Source organism: Electrona antarctica (assembly GCF_951216825.1).
Source record: "Electrona antarctica genome assembly, chromosome: 17".
NCBI lineage: Eukaryota > Metazoa > Chordata > Actinopteri > Myctophiformes > Myctophidae > Electrona > Electrona antarctica.
This window is the reverse complement of record NC_136798.1, coordinates 9,814,970-9,835,033: the sequence shown is the minus strand read 5'-3', so window position 1 is coordinate 9,835,033 and position 20,064 is coordinate 9,814,970. Positions and strand designations below refer to the sequence as shown.

At 40.7% G+C, this 20,064-nt stretch overlaps 1 protein-coding gene across 2 annotated transcripts in view; it reads left to right on the top strand.

Annotated features, from left to right (window-relative positions):
- The window catches only part of slc5a6a (solute carrier family 5 member 6a), a 28,271-nt gene extending 14,671 nt beyond the window's left edge, over window positions 1-13,600 (top strand). For both annotated transcript variants that reach the window (XM_079525573.1, XM_079525572.1), the window contains exons 4-18: window positions 20-241; window positions 1,285-1,350; window positions 3,710-3,761; window positions 4,003-4,070; window positions 4,724-4,878; window positions 4,992-5,132; window positions 5,896-6,025; window positions 6,193-6,281; window positions 6,676-6,788; window positions 7,180-7,247; window positions 7,361-7,447; window positions 7,800-7,975; window positions 9,256-9,359; window positions 10,233-10,360; window positions 10,606-13,600. In XM_079525573.1, coding sequence (XP_079381699.1) covers window positions 20-241; window positions 1,285-1,350; window positions 3,710-3,761; window positions 4,003-4,070; window positions 4,724-4,878; window positions 4,992-5,132; window positions 5,896-6,025; window positions 6,193-6,281; window positions 6,676-6,788; window positions 7,180-7,247; window positions 7,361-7,447; window positions 7,800-7,975; window positions 9,256-9,359; window positions 10,233-10,360; window positions 10,606-10,773 — 1,767 coding nt within the window. In that variant the 3' untranslated portion in view covers window positions 10,774-13,600. The remainder of the gene's footprint in view (window positions 1-19; window positions 242-1,284; window positions 1,351-3,709; window positions 3,762-4,002; window positions 4,071-4,723; window positions 4,879-4,991; window positions 5,133-5,895; window positions 6,026-6,192; window positions 6,282-6,675; window positions 6,789-7,179; window positions 7,248-7,360; window positions 7,448-7,799; window positions 7,976-9,255; window positions 9,360-10,232; window positions 10,361-10,605) is intronic.
- The last annotated feature ends 6,464 nt before the right edge of the window (window positions 13,601-20,064 follow it).

Sequence of the window (20,064 nt, the reverse complement as noted above, 5' to 3'; positions counted from 1 at the left end):
ACATTTCCTTTGCCCACAGGAGTTCCTCCTGGCCGACCGCTCTATGAGTTGCCTGCCCGTCTCCCTGTCACTACTGGCCACATTCCAGTCGGCCGTGGCCATTTTGGGAGCTCCGTCCGAGGTGTATACCTTCGGCACCCAGTACTGGTTCCTGGGCTGCTCTTACTTCTTGGGACTGCTCATCCCAGCCCACGTCTTCATACCCGTCTTCTACAGACTGCGACTCTCCAGTGCCTATGAGGTACACACAGTGATTGTAAAGATAGCAATGATACTAAGAGCTAACCAGGGTTAGACGTACATTTGCACTAATAAATAGAAAATCTGAAAGTCAGGGACTCAGGGTCACAATCCTGGTACAGTATCTGAACCAGCTAATATTATGAAAATAAATTGGCTGGTGACAATTTATTGTATATTATTGCCACTGTAACCAGCTGATGACAGATCTATTTGATGCTCTGCCTTGAACCTATTGTTGATCTGTTCCACCCCTCCCTGACTGCATTTGTTCATTATATCATTCTTTATCTCTGAATTGTCACCTCTCATTTCAGGGAAAAATAATTCTCGCCATTCTTATTTATTTTTTAACTTAAAGGCATTTAAATCAGCAATATTTATACCACCGTATCTAATGCCCAAATTTGCTGTGCTGAAACCTAGGGAAGCGTGCAAACTAGCTTCAGTGTACAATACAGGGAGGGGATGATTTAATGTGGGTGTGTCCCTGGGGCCTATCAAGTACACTCCATTCCAGTTGTTTGCCACAATTGGGGTCAAACCAGCTTAACCAACAGAACCCTACTGTATACTTTGTTGTGAAAATAGCTGATCTACAAGCTCACAAAGTAATGTGTTGTGACTGTGAGCTTGTAGCTCTGCTATTTTTGGAAAATGTTCACCTATTACTATGACATGCCCAGAATAGTTCATGAGGTTAAAGAGGCTCCGAAATTAATTCTGGTAACCTCTCTCCTCAAAGTTTTGCACTGGTCAGATCTTCACTAGGAATTTTTTGCTTTGTTAATGTGACCTTACAGGCTGTAATCGATCCACACACGACAACACCATCTGGTCAGTGCAAGGAGCCAATGTAACACACATTCACCCTGTGGTACGAAATGTTGTGACCCTTCAAACTAGAAGGTTGATTAAGTTTGACAAGCTTTTAAAATGTCTGAATCAGAGTTGACCGCAGACAGACAATGATGCAGGCTTGTGGGAACTGAAACTGTACTCGGCCTCTTATCACTTAACTTTCCCCTTCTTTGCTCTCGACAGTATCTGGAGCTGCGCTTCAACAAAACCGTTCGCATACTTGGTACTGTGACCTTCATCTTTCAAATGGTAGGTGAATGTGTGTTTTGCGTATTTCATAGTCTCTCAAGCCAGACTAAATCTTCCACAATCTAAGGGTCTGTAATTCCATCTGGTAAAAATTGAGAACGGGAAGCCACCATCTTCTCATCAGACTAGAAGGGTATTCGACCAATCAAGAATCAAGAGCTTATTTGTCCCTCGCTCATGCAGGTACAAGCAGCAAAATGTTGGTGTGGCAAGACAACAGCAATACAACCAGATAATAATATATAGATAATACTGACTTGTAATGACATAAAAAGTACAAGAAATTTTTTATCAGGTTATGTAAAACTAAAAATATATATTACTGAGTTTTGGGCCCCAGGCTTTGAGAACCCTCAGTTGCTTGCCAGTAAGTAAAGTAAGTAGTCAGTATGTTACTGTGATGGTGGGTGTCCTTCACAGTCCTTTTTGCCCTGTACCCAAACACCTGCTCTCATATGCGTGGGAGGGAGCTCCCTGCAGTGTGCTCAGCTGACCACACCGACTTTCATAGCTAGTTATTCCCATGCCATATAGTGATGGCCCCCTTCAGGATGCTCTGGGTGGTTGCAGAGTAGATAGATTTCAGGACCTTCTCTAAGACCTGAATTTGTGCCATTTCCATGAAAATGTATTTTAAATATTGTATGAAATATCCATTGTTATGTGAGTCATTCCACGAAACCGGTACGATTTGCAGTCCCTCTTACCTTTTAAGGTGTATTTTATCGATTGAGTCACCAACATTTATTTTTAAAAGCTTTTTTAATCAATTTAAATGTTCCCTTTAATATTGTGTAAAAATTACATGGACTTTATCTTCATATCAGAAATTATCTTGTTTTCTTCCAGTAGACACCCCCTATTTTGTCCATTTTTTCATGTCCCCAATGGCCTTCGATGAAAGTGGACTTGAGATATGACTATTAAAAATGTACAAAAATCCATACATTTTGCCATTCACATATACATCTATCGGTGCTTTATTGCTGGTCATGTTTAGTTTTTGAATAAATAGTTGATTAATCATTAAAATAGCATTATATAGCTCTGTCCCCCAATCGCACTCAACCCCGTTACACAAGCCATTCTCCCCTCCATAACAATAATTTAACTGGCCCTTCAGTGACATCACCAACAGGAAGTGGCATTCTACAAGTCTTCTGAATAACATGCTACAGAAAGAGGCAATCTCACACCTTATTTTACAATGTTTTAGAGTAATTTATACTCTCACATGTGGTCGTAAAGCATAACAGCTCAACTCCGTTACATGGAATAAAGAGAAAACAATTTGTGAAATTTGTTTGTTATTTCAACAATATATCTGATTTTTTTAATCCAATGCATGCCATGTTGTCTCTTAATCACCAAAGGTAGTGTAGTGGCCATCTTCAGTAAAAAATCACAACCCCGTGTATAACGGGGTTGACACAACCCTGTTATGATTTTCAACCCCGTTATCATATTATTCCATATAAAAATACATACAAAAAATTATTGAATGCCTGAGATGGGAAATTATGTTTTTCTGATAGCTAAAGATGCCCTTAATATTGTGGGGTATTCAGAATAGTAAAACCTTTCGGTCAAATTTTTTACAAAAAAAAGTCCAAATCGTACCGGTTTCGTGGAATGACTCATGTAGCAACTGGACTTTGACTAATTTGGTTTAAGCTAGGATTTATTGGATTGCAAAGGAAAAATGGAGGTGGGGAAATTATGTGAAGTCCGCTTTATTTTCTACTTATTTTCAGAGCTTTTGAGGTACGGAAACATTCGGAAATTGTGAGAGCCAGCACATCTGTGTTGAGAGTGAGACTACGTATTTCATGATGTGTGTGTCTGTAGTGTTTTAGTTGTTAAGAGAGTGTTGTGAGTCGACCAACAAGCATTAAAGGGGAATTTCTCCCTAAACCTTTTTTTTACAAAAGTAAGTTGATAATTATGTATATTGACAAAAAATATATATAAAAAAAAAAAAAAAGATATAGGGGAGCTGGGGCTGGAGTTGGGGCTGCTGCTGGGTGTAACATCAGCTCACGTAGACCAGGAAGAGTGCATGTCAATGCATGGAGTGTTGCTGTCACATCATCTAGAACAGATGTGAACAAAAAACAATTGTGCGATTGAATAGGAGTTCTAGCGTTAGACCCCTCCAGCCCCAGCTTCATCTCCAGCTGCAGCTTCAGCTCCCCTATATCTTTTTTTATTTTTGTATATATATTTTTGGTCAATATACATAATTATTAACTTACTTTTGTAAAAAAAGGTTTAGGGAGAAATTCCCCTTTAATCTCACACTGATGTTGCCACAGTTATGGACCTTTCCTCTTCTATAATGTTTTGTTTGTCTCTGCAGGTCATCTACATGGGGGTGGTGCTTTATGCTCCTGCCTTGGCTCTCAATGCAGGTAAAGGCAACAGATTAGCTTTTTACAACTTGCAAATCAACAAACAACAGAGTAAATGGTTGGGTTGTGCATTTCTTCCTTATACGACTAAACGATATACAGTATTATCTAGATGTATGGGCTATGATTCAATCGATACGATTGATATGATACATTTGAATACAGAATTAATTGGTGCAAACGAATCACAGAACTCATTGTTTTAGTCAATATTTTATTAAATCCTAATTTTCACTTGCAGTGACAGGTTTTGACCTCTGGGGAGCAGTGCTGGCAATGGGTCTGGTTTGCACTCTCTACACTGCTTTGGTAAGACATGAAATGTAGGCCTTGGTGTGTCAGCTATTAGTTCCTTCCCTTCTCTCCTCCTTCTGTCCTTCCTTCCATCCCTGTCTTCCTTACCCTCCCTCTATTCTATCCTTCCATCCACATACTACTTGGCCAGCTGTCTCTTTCAACTCATTACTCATTTGACGTCATCCTCTCCTCCCTGAAACATTGTCTGAATCCCCCACTTCAGTATCTTCCTCCTCTACTTGTTTGAAGTGCCTGTTCAACCTTTTCTTTTTCACTTTTAATTCCTGAGTCTTGTCTTTACTCTACTGTGCATGCACAGTGATGTAAATAGGTTTTCAATGTAATGTGGGTCCTGGGACCCACTGAGGGGTGGCGTAGGGTCCCAGGGACATTTTATGAGTCCTACTTCAACGACGTTAGAGTACAGTACTGATGGCTGCAGGATGCAGGCTATTTGCATCACTGCATGCATATATTTGTAGAAACACTGGAGTATGGGACACGTCTATGTCAGTGTCCAATGGGTTACAAATTGTTTCCATATAATGATGGTGATCCAATAATTTCAGCGTGTCAATCAGTCACAGAGTCTGAACAAAAGGGTTGGTAAATGCCTCACATGTAGATGTGAACCATCTGGCCTGCTGTGTGTCTGTGTCTACCAGGGGGGTCTGAAGGCGGTGATATGGACAGATGTGTTCCAGACCGTGGTGATGTTTGCCGGCCAGCTGGCCGTCATTGTGGTTGGGGCGAGCCAGGCCGGGGGCATGGCAGAGGTCTGGAGGAAAGCCACGAATGGCAGTCGCATTGCCAGCCTTGAGTGAGTAGCTAATATAGTCTTAACTCAATGTTGTAGAGATCAGTGTTGTTGTTGCTGCCATCCCATTGCACCGTCTGTAGAGTACTACTAACCTGTCTAACCCCCCCATCCAGCCTGAATCCAGACCCAACGGAACGCCACACTTTCTGGACGCTTGGCGTGGGTGGCATCTTCCTGATGCTGGCATTGTACGGTGTCAACCAGGCCCAGGTCCAGAGGTACCTCAGTGCTCGCACAGAAAGAGAGGCCGTCATGTAAGTTCCACTTTTCTGTCTTTTCTTTTCATGTGTGATTTCGTCAAGTTACCAGCCCCACTTGTGTGTAAAATGATGAATCACACATGTGTAAAGTACATTGGTAAACTAATCTTAACATGTATATGAATTGGTCTAAATATAAACAAAACAGTCTTTGAACTGTTTTAAAATAGGAACGCATTTCTGGTAATATGTTCAGCACAGGGCTGTAAATCTATCAAAGAAAAAGGGAGGGGTTGAAAAGGGCATGTACAGCCAGGTAGGTAACCAGATAGTGTGTTGACCATGTTATTGTAATGTCCTCTGTTCAGTTCCAGCTGGAGATCTCTGTTGACATTCCTTCACCCTCTGCCCTTGCTTTCCTACTGTCTATTATCTTATCTAAATACACAAGAGACGGTCTAATAACTCTGAGATTATGAATTTGGGAAAAACATATTACCACAAAATCTTTTATGGGGATGTACTTAGTTTGCCTACCAGCAGCGTGCACAAGAACGCAAACACTCTTTTAGTGGGCTTGTCCCCTAAAAGCCACGCTATAAAAAAAACTTCCTCCCTGTCGAATCGTGAGCTATCATAAATAAGTTACTATGTGTGCAGTTTGTGAATGAAACTTTTCACTTTTCTTTTGCATTCATAGATTTTCATCTACAAGCTAGATTTCGGGATCTTCATAAAATAACCCCTAAATAAATAATAATAAAAAAAGAAGAAATCCTTAAAAACATCACCACTTGACCCAACCCTCCTGCTGTAGGTCTTGCTACGTGGTGTTCCCCTGTCAGCAGATTGTCCTGTGCCTGGGCTGCCTGATGGGCCTGGTCATGTATGCTCGCTATGGGGAAGACAGCCCACTGGACAAGGGTTATGTCAAGACCAACGACCAGGTGAGCTGCGCAGCACACGGGGAGACGTATAGACTAAATATTACAGAGATTATGGCAAGGTTTGCTATAGAGAAAGTTAAGACGTAACATATTGTGTTTTCTCTTACTGGCTGAATAACAGCAGAATTTCCCTCTCTTTGTCCTGACGTCCCGTTTTCCTGCTACAGATGGTGTTGTACTTTGTGATGGATGTGTTCAAGGACCTGCCTGGGCTCCCAGGGCTTTTTGTGGCCTGTCTCTTCAGTGGAGCACTAAGGTAAACGCTCATTTAAAAATAAATAAGTTGCGGCACTGCTTTTTGTTTTTGCAACGAACTATAAAATAGGGCTCAAGTAGTTCATTTAAACAAGTGGCCTGCCCCCCTAATAAAAAGAAGTACAAATATACAGTATAGTAATAGCAGTACTAGTAAACCACCATGTATGGGCCAATCAGTTAGCCTGGGTTCCATCCTGATTCGCTGCGTTCCGTGGATTTGTTTTGTCCAAACAAATCCACGTAACGCAGCGAATCAGGCTGGAACTCAGGCTACCAATCCGTGGGGGGAGTTGGAAGAGACTGGAATCAAGTGTTAAAACAAACGCCATCAAATGAATGGTCCACCTTGTCATGTCCCTCTCTCTTTCTCTCCCCGTTCCTCTCCCCTACAGCACAATCTCCTCAGCGTTCAACTCCCTAGCAACTGTAACTATGGAGGACCTGATTAAGCCTTATTTTCCAAATATGACAGAAAGCAAAGCCACACTGCTGTCCAAAGGACTTGGTAAGACAAACGGTCCATTTCCCAATACAAAGGTCATTATTGTAAATAAATATTTGTTCTTAAGCAGATAAACCCTAGTGTCTCTTTTCTGGGCATGCCTTAATAATGTTCTTTATTTATATATTGAAGTTTAATATAGTTCATATACTTTAATCTATCAAAGTTATGTTGTTTATTTTTATATATTTGTTTGCTTATGTTACATATGAAGTTAAGTGTTCTGAAATAGAAAATAAATCTAAGTTTTTCGAATTGAGTTTTTTTCACAACGGTCAAAACATTAGTAATCGGTGGTCTAGGAATCTCCAAATTCAGGATCAACAATGGAACCACAAATGTGGCATTGGTCGGGCTCTAGTTGTTTTACAGCACTTTTCTCTCTCATCCACAGCCCTGGCCTATGGTCTGGTGTGTCTGGCCATGGCCTACTTGGCCTCTCTCATGGGATCTGTGCTCCAGGTGACTAATCAGCGTCATTTGCAGGTTGACTTTGTCTCAACTAAATGAAGCAGGACCGTCTTTTAATATAAATGCTTGTGACGGGTGTTCTCCTCTCCCTCTATGATTTCCAGGCAGCCTTCAGCATCTTTGGGATGGTGGGGGGTCCTCTGTTGGGAGTCTTCTGTCTAGGACTGTTCTTCCCCTGGGCCAACTCCTGTGTAAGTCATTACTTACTCTTAATTCTTTCTTTTGTTGCTGTCGTTATTGTTGCTACAATGTAGAGTAACCGAAACCAAAGTATAGTGTTTTACTTCTGTGTACTCGAGGAGTAACTAATGAAGATTCTTCGAGATCTTTAATTGTTACTATTACAGATCTTGAATCGTAATTAGTCACAGGCTCATCGCAGTTAGTATATGTCGATCAGCTCATCATGAATTTCATGCTCATAACATACAGTACGATTTATTGCATTATTTTGGTGTTTGGGATCATAAAACGCTGTTGGTACCAAGGTTTTGCTGTGAGGCTGCCCTTCAACTGTTCTGTTCTGTTCTGTTCTCCTCCTAGGGTGCTGTAGTGGGTTTGATATCAGGACTTGCGATGGCGTTCTGGATAGGCATCGGCAACTTTGTGATGCGCATGAATGCCAACTCCCTGCCACCAGCAAACACCTCAGCGCCGCTCTTTTTTGGTAACATGACCACGGCTGTCATGACGACGCTGGCCAGCACAACAAAGCCAAGGTAACCGCCATCATCTGAGTTGTCATTTCAGGCATGCCAGCATTGACCATTGTTCGTACCGTGCTGCCGAGTGCTAAACTTCAAGCACCAACGTCGTTAAGCCCCCTCCTTGTTTCCCTTACACAAAACAAAACTGTGGAATGCACTTCCCGTTGCAATCAGAACTGCAGCATCACTCCCGATCTTCCGCCGTAGTCTGAAAACCCACCTTTTCAGACTCCATCATGGCCCATAGCACTTACCCTACCCACCTTAGACAGCACTTCTTAGACTTATATAGCATTTGAAACAGACTTATAGCATGTCATGTAGACAGCACAATAAGTGCATTGTATGTAGTCATAGCACTTCATAGTATATATGTACAGCATAGTATAGCATATATGTGTAGTTTATATGTATAGTGTCATTATATAGATATGTTCTAGTTATAGTTTATATGTATAGTGTCATTATATAGATATGTTCTAGTCACGTTCTTAGCTTACGCATGTTTCGCGATAAATGCATTTTTACATATGTGATGTATTCCCATGCTTTTTGTTCTTGCTTATTGTAAATCGCTCTGGATTAAGAGCGTCTGCTAAATGCCTAAATTGTAAATTGTAAATTGTTACACCAAGTCTCTTTGCCGATCAACAAGCTCTGAAGCTCTTTGCAATTAAAGGGATTGTGACATTTAAAAAAAGTTTTTGTAATTTTTCTTAATTTCTTTTAGATTTTCTGAGCTCAATTGCACCCAAAAAAACCTGAACTTTTAACATTCAGTAGATTTTCTGTGGTCTGGGGTTTTCTGGCTCAAACAGGTGCTCTGATTGTCCTGCTGTTTGTGATGTCACAGCCTGAAAATCCCATATATAATATGTCAATGGGATTTGCCAGCAGATGTCACTGTTTTCACTGTTTTGCCTGTTTTCATTGCAGTTCAAAAAGCTTCCAAACCCCAGAGAAAACTCCAGACCACAGAAAATCCACTGAATGTTCAAAGTTCAGGTTTTTTGGGTGTAATTGAGGTCATAAAACCTAAAAGAAAAACGAAAAATAAAAATAAAACTTTTGCCTATTTTCACCTAATCTTTGTCTACTATGTCATAATTGAATTTACTGAAGAGATAATTAATTTTGGGGCAACTGGCAAAAAGGTGTTTGAGACAGTCTTTAGAATGTTGTAACATCAGTCGGAAGTTGTTCTGTCACTCTTTTTCTCTTTTCTTTCTTTCCGTCTCATTCTTGGCCTCCCTCCACTCATCCTGCCTCCAACTGTCTTTGTCTTCCATCAGGCCCACGGGTGTTGATGCGCTCTACTCTCTGTCCTACATGTGGTACAGCGCTCACAATTCAACCACAGTGGTGGTGGTCGGACTGCTGGTCAGTCTGCTAACAGGTACAGTACAGTGGTGATAGTAGGACTGCTGGTCAGTCTGCTAACGGGTACATACAGTTAGTACAGTGGTGGTAGTAGGACTGCTGGTCAGTCTGCTAACAGGTACATGCAGTTAGTACAGTGGTGGTAGTAGGACTGCTGGTCAGGTCAGCCTGCTAGCAGGTACATACTGTAGACTTGACATGAACAGACATATGCTCAAACTGCCGTTTTAAACTATTCATGGGTGACACGACTTGGAGAACACTGTGTGTACTGTGTTCAGTTATTGTAAGTTGCTATAGTTTGTGAATGAAGCAGCACAAATCACAGTGTGGTGTTCAGTGGTGAAGCTGAAATATACAGGCGTGTTCATTTTGATGTGTGGTGATGGTCCGACTCCACATCTCATTTTGTCAAATGGAAATGGCAACCTTTATAAATACTTCACCTACAGTACGGAAATGCTTCACAAGAACAATGTCGGTGTAACTAAATGATTAATTTGGAGACTGACAGGCTTGATTGAATCAAACATGGATTGACTTGTAATCTAAAAGGAATATTGGTAATATCTTGGTTGAAGGAAATACCAAGAAAAAAGATAGCAGAATAATCCTTCCGGTCTAAATAATTCAATTATATCTAAAATATAGGGGAGACACTGGTACAGACACACAGTCAGAAGGCAAACCAATATCTCTGTAGGCAGGCTGTGAACATAACATGCAGAGTGTCATTCAGGCACACAGTGCCTGACTCACTGTGTACTCAACTACCAACTACCTTCCTCTGAACAAGTTCAAAAGCAAGTAAATTTAGCATTCTAGTCCGTTGTTCATCTCAATCAGGCTCCTGTATTAATGGTATGTATCGGGCCTGTTTTCACTGTAGGTCCTATGAAGGAGGAAGACCTCACCCCTGGTACAGTGTATCCTGTCATGGGCAACCTGCTCTTCTTCCTGCCTCAGCGCTATAAGGAGAAGCTCTGCTGCATCACTCCTCTGGGGCAGAAGGTCAAGGTAGTTCTTCCGCAAAGCGAATTCACAGTCTGTGGACAGGATTTAAGTTGAAGGCTTCCCTGTCAGACAAAACAATGTTCATTTTGTTTTCAGCTGTACATATAACGCAATGCACAATATAAGATTCATAAACACAATGCACGTCTGGTATGATGGGCGGAAAGAGGCGAGAAATGGCTGATCGGATGGTGATATCATACTGTATGTGGTGCTTCCCCTGTCTTTTTCCCCCTCCCAATTCTTAGACTTACCAGATGGCCAAGAAGGAGAGCAATGGACTAACCTACCCCAAAGAACAGATTATCACTGAAGATAAGGAGGTGGACGAGAGTGAGAAGATGAAGGAAAAGAAAATTGATGCGGGCGGAGGAGAAGACACAGTGGCTCACACAGTTCAGGAAACTGCGTTGTGATGTCATCCTGCTTCTAGACAAATGTACTGTATACACACACACACACACACACACACACACACACACACACACACGCACACAAACACTACTCTAAGCTGCTTAAAAGGACATTCGTGAAGCTGGATGAAGCACTGAAGTGTTTCAGGAGCGTAGGTTTGATTTGTATCATTAAGACTGTGATGGGAATTTGAATTCCTCCCGCATAATGTCGATGCTATTTTAAATGAGAGACAGAATCCCTAAATGACCACGGCAGAAGAAGGTAATGGCGAAAGGAGCTCATGGCCACCTTGACTAGCCAATAGCCATGGGTAGAACATATTTGTGTCGAAGGGGATATCTTCAATGTATTCGTGCATACTTGTCGGCAACAGAGGACCATTACTTATCTTCAGTGATAACCCACTGGTGCTCCCTGACTCCCAACTTATAAATACTGAAATGGCAATGCAGTGACAGCAGTGAGTCAAATGACAACAACAAAACATGAATGGACACAATGACTCTACATTCATCGTTCTGCGTTACCTGCACAGATGTCCCTTGACCTAATCAAACGCTTTCATGGTTTTTGTCATGGTTTTGTTTAACTAGTTGGTGAAGGTTAACTTCTGCACAATGGAGTAAGGATTGCAAATCATTATGCTTGACATAAGCGAACGAATCAGGTTATGAGTAGAATAACTGAGATGTGTACATAAAACGTACTATTATTTTTGTAGAGATAACAGACAAACAATGTATATGTAAGAGAATATAATATAAAAAGATGATTACGTCCCATTTGACTGAAACTTGACTGGAAGCACAACATATTTTGATGTTATTAGGACAGCCTTGGTTCCTGTGGTGTGTGCTTGCTTTACATGGCCTTTGTTCATTGCCTTCCCAGCTGCTACAGCATTTAAAAGAAACCATACAGTACATAAAAGTACATAAATGCAACACTACAAAGTTTTCCAATAAGGGCAAAAATGGCGTGCCAAGCCTGCCAAAGCTGCAAAAGTCGGTCAAAAAGATATGGCATCTCATCTAACATGAAACAGGAAATGTTCAGTATGTCAGGAGAAAACTTGAGACTTGGAGAGTGTGTAGTTTGTTATAGACAAGAGACGGCACAAAACGGATTACTCTCATTATGTTTGTCATATTCCAACTTCTCAAGTGCTAATAAGTAGCTAGGATAGGAGGAGGGATAGCTATGTTTATATTACACAAACTGACTAACCATCAACACTGGTTTGTAGCAGATCATGATGAACAAGACAATGATAATGCCTTGAGAAATTTGTTCAAGGTAACACTGAGGACATGCTACATGCTCTCCCATTTTAAGTTGATGTTGCTAAAGGTTACACTTACACATATTTCACTTTGGGTCTCTTTTATGACACACCAAAGGCTCCTTGAAGTCCAAAAGTACCCTATTTCACAGCCACAGCCCATGGTTTGACAGTTCAGTTAATTAACCCCAGTCAAGGTGTGAAACCTTGAAACATTGACGGTGGTTAATTTGACATTTTAGTTTAGCATGATAAGTAACCATATCATTCAGACAGTGATGGGAGTACTCTGTATGTGTCTTTGATTGCCATTAAGCCTGATGTATTTTGTTTGCAGATAGAAATAGCAGATCTACAAGCTCACAACTTTAGCCATTTTGTGACCGTGTAGATCACCGGTTTTCTGCAACACAGTGCGCAATCAACTATAAATCAAACATTGGCTTTAGAGCTGCAGCACAAATGGCCTGGCCGCCTCCGTTGCCCTGGCATTGGACTGTAATGTACGTTGCTGCATGTAAGGAAGAATGCCTTTGCATTCTTCTTTTATATGTGGTTAACACTGGAAATGACTGCTCTCCATGAAAGCATAGAAGAACACAGCATGTCTCAAATAAATAACAAAGCCAAGTGGCCATCTCAAACCATTTGGCATGGACCTAACGTACTTAAATTACATTTGACGGTTTCTTTCCTACTATGATGTCTGTGGTGTTTGTTGAGAGTTAAAAGAAAAAAGACGATCCACCCACCTTGAACCGGAAGCGGTTTGTACATGTAATATCTTTGTAAGTGCCAGTCTTGACAATGTATTGCCAGTGTCTGTATCTGTGATTGATTTGGGTAATGATGTGTGCGATTTGAGTGTGTACTGTACATGTGAGTTTATTTATGAGCTTATTTTATGAACCTGGGGCCTGCTGGGCTGAAGGTTTGTATTGGTTGTCATTTTCAGTGTTGTCATCTTCGTTAACACATTTTTTTGGAATCTCTTAGAATTCTAGACCAGCTTGGTCACCTGTGCCCCATGTTACATCTGCCATCCCATGCCAATGTAAACGTATGTACACGTACAGTATGTGATGTCTTTTGCTAAGGTGCGATAATGGACCCCGATGCCGTTTCTATTCACATGTCTTACCATGGTTTGACTAGTGTTTTTCTTTTTTTTTTTATTCACGCTGTGAAGGCCAAACTTGCCTTTCTTACACCTGGTCCCCAAAGAGTTCACTATACTTGAGTTCTTTAACCTTATAATGTCTACAGTTATACATCAGCAGAGAACCTATACGTAGTGGATCTAGAACCTGTTTTAAAACAAATGTCATTTCAAGACAGCCAAAGTGCTTATTTCAGAGTTTATTGAGTTGATCTCATGTTTTATTACGTGTTGTATTGACATACACCTGTTAACGAATAACACGTTCCAAACTAGAGTTGTCATGAAAACAGCACATGTTTTTCTACAAGGGTTAATAGTAATATAATGTAATGGACCTTAAAAAAGTAGCTTTGGCCCTGTGGCCAAAATGCCTTAATTTGAAGTGAATGTGTATGTATTTTTAAATGGAGAATTGTTGGAATTGTCCTTCCGCCATCTCCATCATGGAGTTAGATTTGAACAGCCGAGCTGGAGATGGACATAGTTGTTTACTTGGTCTTTTGTCACATACTGTAGTTGTGCCTCCTTAGTTTCCCAGTTTGTGATCTAAAATATTGCTAAATCAATGCTGAACCTTTTTTTTCTTTTTACATTTTAAGGCAAGTTTTGCTGTAGTGGACGTGCTACAGTTAGATCCTTGATACTGGTTGTCGCACTCCTTACGTATTTGTAAGAATTTATACTTAAGATATGTGGATGGAAGAAAATAATGGAAAAACATTAGGACATCTATCCCATTTTTAAACCATGTAAGTGCCAGTCCATTATGTAGGCAAAAGACATGCTTTCATTTATTCCTTCATCACAAAACGGAGAAATATACCTTTATTCTTCAAAAGCATATAGAATATGATGTCATTTCATCAGTTTTTTGATAGTCATGTTTTTTACCCAAAAGAAAATATATTGTTGATCATATATTTGTAATATATTTTCACGTAAAAGCCTACTGTACATTTCAATAGTTGAAATGTTGTTTCAGTCGTAAGATTCTATATGCAAGAGCCATCAAATGTTTTATGTGAATGAGAAAACGTAGAAGTGGTGTTGTAGCCATGGGCTCAATGGTTTGTGTATGGCTACTCACAGAACTGCCATACTGTTGTGTGTTGTTGCACTGTGTCTGTGCAACAGGAAAAAATATTTTTTTTTCCATAAACCAAATTACCCAACATTAAGGCAGATGTTAGTCAGCTATTTTTAAATCAGGGCTACAACCTATTCTAGCCGTCGCATTCACAGTCAATCAAAACATTTTGATGGAGTTTTAAGTCGTTTTTTAATTACATCCTGTATCAATTTTGTACTTGTGTTAGTTCATTTTTTGGATACAATTTCATAATATTGAATCCTTCTTGTTTTTCTTTTCTTACCTGAAATTACTTGAAGTGTATGCCTATAATGCTACTGTAATGAATCTGATACATGGACGTGATGGTCATTGGTCACTGCCCCATCGTTAAAATGCTGAGATATACAGTACTTACTTTTATCAATGAGTCATGGTGGCAAGAGATAATATTTTACGAAGAGAGATTGGGTTGAGCACTGTGACTTTGGGAAATTGAGGTACATGGCATAGCACATGTATCTCAATTACCAATTTATTTTTTAATAATTTCACAGAAGCCATTTTTATTAAAGAAAAAGTCAACACATGCACTGAACTAGCTTGAAGTAATATTTAACACAATCGTTTTTCTACGAATTATAGTTTTTTCTTTAGCCAATAAGTTTGGATTACAGCTGATTGAGAACTGACCTGCCCACGACAGAGGAAAGCATGGCACTTAGTAATTTCCATCGATGATAAATATCATAATCGTGAATGATATTTATTATCCTGTCAATAAGTCATTTGTTCTCCCACTCATGAGAATTCTTCCTTGTATGCATTCCAAAAAAAACAACGTACCCATAAGCACTGAAGCCATGATGGCTACTCTGCTTTGGCTGTGCCTTCATATTATGATCTCTGCATTGTGAAATTATGATTTTCTTATTGAGTTGTTGGTTTTTGATGAAATGCCACTACAACTGCACAATAATTGAAGGATTAACCGCTCAAACCCTATGTACTTCCTTGACCATGGTCCCCAGGTCTCCAGCTTTGCCCCCTCTTCTTTTTCCCTCTACAGTCTACACCAAGGGCCCTATTTTAATCCGTGCCTCTCTTAAGTTATCCCTAAACTTCTTTGCCTTTTTTACTATTTCGAAAAAAACATTTTAAAATTGTTCAACTAGCAGCTAGTTAATAGCTGATCTACATCGACACGTTGTGAGCTTGTAGATCGGCTATTTGATTTTGAACTATTAAAAAATGTATTTCAAAATAGTAAATAAGGCAAAGAAAATTTAGGGATAAGGGGTAAGGTGAAAATAGGGCCCCAAGTCTCTTCAGCGACAATAGCCGATGTACAAGTCGTTTGTGAGCTTGCTATAACCTGCTATTTTCGCCGAATGTTTGCCTGTTTTTGTTGAAGGGGGTTCGAGTTGTTTGGGCTCCCACAGACCTAGGGGCCGTTCACACCTAAAGAGACAGTCTCCTCTGTGTCGCAAGCTCGCAATTCATTTTCAATGGGAGTCACATGGTTTGACGAGACAAGCTTGCTCCTTGGCTGTCTTCTGCCCTCCTCCCCCTCGTCAAACCATGTGACTCCCATTGAAAATGCATTGCGACAAACAGAAGACACAGGAGACACAGAGGAGACAGCTGTCTCACGTACGGCCCCCTACTCATGCATACCAGGACGCACAAAATCATGAGAACTTAATGTGGGAAGAATTAAATGTGTTTTAACATGTGAATATTATAGTAGGTCACTGACATCCAGTTTCTGGCGAGTTAGATTTGTGTATTATAGCAGTGTGTGATCTTATTAATTACTGGCATAACAAAGAAAATACATAGCATAGAGAATAAAAAAGACATGAGGCTTTTGCTATTGAGACAGTGATGAAAAACATGCCATGTCCTCCATTATGCTGTCGTGTAAATGAACACGAGAGAACAAGCTGATCATTTGGCTGTCCAATCAAGTAAAATTCGAAATTTGAGGCTTTACAATTTCACGATTTGGAACTTATTGTGAGGAAGTTTTTCAGAAATTGCTGATTTGGAAATTAATTGATGAGGTGAGGAAGAAGGTAGGTAGCATGCTAAACTTGACCTTGGTTTGTTAGCGCCACCCAGTGGGCAGCGTTTTCAAATGTTGGCATTTTAATTGTCCTGTGAATATTCAGTGTTTGTGACTGGATCGGTAACAACAGTAAAAGACTATTGTTGTGTTCATGAAAAATAAAGAATGTGTGATTGGAAATGTTTTGATGTTAGTTGTCTAATCTGTAAAAGTTGCTCGGCCCTCTGACCACAGAGTAACGTGTGCGTGCGTGTGCGTGCGTGCGTCGCACTATAAGAAGGGAGGTCACAGGCATGGTAAAATGAGTGGTTGATGGACATAGATAGACCCTTATCACAGAAGACATTTAGTAGGGTAAATGTTACATAGCCGATAGTGCAGGTGTTATCAGTGATACTAATTCATGCTCTGTTCCATTCAGGTCAAATGGAGTCAGGCTCCTACTTTGTGAAATGAAATGATTACTATATTTACCCAGGGTATCTGGGCTAAGCTCAAGAACTTGTTTCCAGCCAGGCCCTGCTCATAGAACATTTCATCGTAGTGGTTCAATGCCTTGTTCAAGGGCACTTCAGCGGTGGTAATTTTAACGTGTCGGACCGCTGATTCGAACTGGCGACCTTCCGGTATCAAGACCGCTCCGCAATCCGTTCGGCCACCGCTGCCACGTTGGATCACTGGAAAGGCAACGGATACTAATTTAAGGCCCTGTTCCATTTAGTGTAGCGGAACCTTCCCAGTGAGTCAACATGCACAATAGCAGCACCTGACTCAGGCCTGAATGGAACAGAGCCTATATCACTGATAACACACGTCTCGTCTGTACAGGATGTAACGTTACCCTACTATTATGGCTGCCCTGGTAAATGTCTATTAGTGTTTTTATGTGCTTTATCCAGGCTTTGACAAACGTGACACAAAATAACGGATGACGTTACATTTTCTTATGGTTTAATTGTGGGAAAGAATGTAAGTTGCTATTTCTATTTTCACGGTAGTAAAACAAAATCCACAAATGCACAAGGATTGTATTTCTTCAGGGGGGATGTTTTGGGAGACAGAGCCTTGTTCAGTCTCGGGGGAGAGTTTTATCCTTCACTGGTTCACTCTCCCTTCTTTCCCCCCGTCACTGTTAGGTCACTCTGACTGTGGCACTCTTTTCTTGAGGCTATCTTTCTGAAATTAGACCATCTGCTCCAGACAAACAGAGCCAGACTAATCTGGCCTTCTCAATTCCAAAGGATTATTTATTTATCTTTTAGATTTCTTGTCCAAAAGATGCACACGTGACATACTTATTACGCCAATTAATAAAACAAGGGAGTTTATATTACTGTAATAATATAGCCCAGCTCCACTCTGATCCATATTCCGTCTCAACAGCTTGAATACCCCAATGCTCAGCTTAACGTACTTCTTAGGTTTCACATGGCCAGTGTTTTTTTTTGGCCGTAGTCATGTACCAGTAAATTATTAAGCTTCAAGTTTAAGTTCACAGAAGTTCAAACACACGGCCAACTGCCCAGATCCTTACTCTGACCCTAACAATACCAAACCTATACATAAACCATCTCTAACCAAATGCCCTGTTTATATTTTTCGGTCAAAATGAAAAAGTCAAAATCTCAAGGCATACCTTGCACTGCACAAGAAAGTGATCAATTTTCTCCCCTTGTAATTTCCCCCTCATACTTTTGTTTGTTATACTCCTTCACACTGGCTGTCAATCAGGGCCTTTGATGTGCCACACTAGTAATTCCCACGTTCTGGTGTGTGTGTGACAGAACCTACGGTTTACTTTGATAAACATAACCTATTAAGGCCTATTCATAGTTGAGGGCTATAGGGCCTTTGGGGTACAGATTACAGAACTTGCCTCTGTATTAGTTTAGTGCTGATATATTCATGTTTTTGGATAGATGTGTAATTGTGTATATATATACTGTATACCACGCAATTTGTCATTGTCACAAAATCCCAAGGCACACTTGGACTTGTCCCACGGCACAAACTACTGGCCTAAACCTAACCATAATAATAATAATACCGAAATTGATATAGTGCTTTTCTAAGCACCCAAGGTTGCTTGTACCTAATCTCTCAAGAAACATTTTTTTTTCCCGTTTACCAAGAGTTCCAGATTGCGTTCTACCTGTCTCTGAAACTCATTGAACTCTTTTTCAAACTCTATGCATCTCAGTCTCTTCAATTGTAATTATCTCTCCCACCTTCGTCACCCCCTTAGGGCCGATTCATACTCCTATTTTACCGCTGTTTCGGCGCTGTAGTGCCGAAATGATTTCGGCTCGTCAGAAATATTCAGTAGCACAGAAGAGCCGACTTTAGGACGGTACCCGCCCCCCCCCGAACCTCAAATTACGTCACATTGTAGGCTCTACAGAGCCGAACCGACTTTTATTCGGCTCTAAAATAGGGAGTATGAATCGGCCCTTATTCTCTCCACTCCCCTCTTCTTTCCTTCTCCATCTGTACTATACTTTCACTTCTTTCCTCTTTCTACTTCTTCCTTTTCTCCATTCATCCCTTAGCATCCTCCTCTCATCATCTTCTGTCTACCTCTAGTTCCAACAAGCAGGGGGGAGTGTGGCCACAGCAGGCCATAAATCCAGCCAGCAATCAGCATGTACTGACCATAATGAGCATGAGATACAGAAAATATGCTGATTATCTCGCAGCATGGCGAGATGTAGGCTTGGAGACTCTCCAGTGGCGTACATAGCTGTCTTGTACTACATGGAGTCATGGGCGCAAACTAAAGGCTCCCACACACCTGTGTGTGTGTGATGCTGTGCATGTGTTTATAGTTTGGCCTACACACACTGTAAATGTACACAGTACAGTACAGGTATATATATTTGTGTCAATTAGTGTGCATATACTCATATACGTTACTCTATGCACAACTATAGCCATATTAGCCACATATGAATTATGTTTTTCTGAATATACATTAGGTGTAAGTTTTAATTATGTCTGCACTGTACTGTGAAGAAATAATGAAATAATGTCTATTAATTAATTCATTAATTAATGTCTAATTTTATAATGGAATCAACAAAGCCCTAATCAGGCTGAAAACGCCAATATGTGGGGTCCTAGTCGGGTCCTACATCTGAAATGCCATAAACAACTAGCCTCGCGTTGCGATACTAATTTACCACTGCGCTGGGCTACGTGGACGGGGCATATGCATATGCAATAGGGGCGGGTGAAGTGTGGCTGCGCCAGGCTAATAAACAACTATATCTATACATCTATATCTATATCTATACACTGTATCCAATGGTGTTTCTAGCCATCCTGGGCCTGGCACACTATGCGAGACCCCCCCATCCCCCCGCCCCTGGCAGTATCTATATATGCCTCTGTGTAGGCTATGTACAGTACAGTATGAACTGTCAGGAACTGTCTTGAGAACTGTTCAACCACTTTGCATCAAACTTGCCGTGTGCGTTGCTAAGGGAGAGCCAAGGGGGTTCAGTGCCATGTTTGAAGTTGATCAGATCAGCAGTTATCCAAAAGTCAATCTGCATCACTGATTGAGCTTTGCATCCCGTTTGTAGGCTAGCTACACTAATGAGACTTCCAACATGTCAACCTGACAACATATACAGCGACTACAACAGCTAAAGGAGTATTGCACACACGTGGGAATATATTCCTGACTAGTGTATACCGGGCCGGC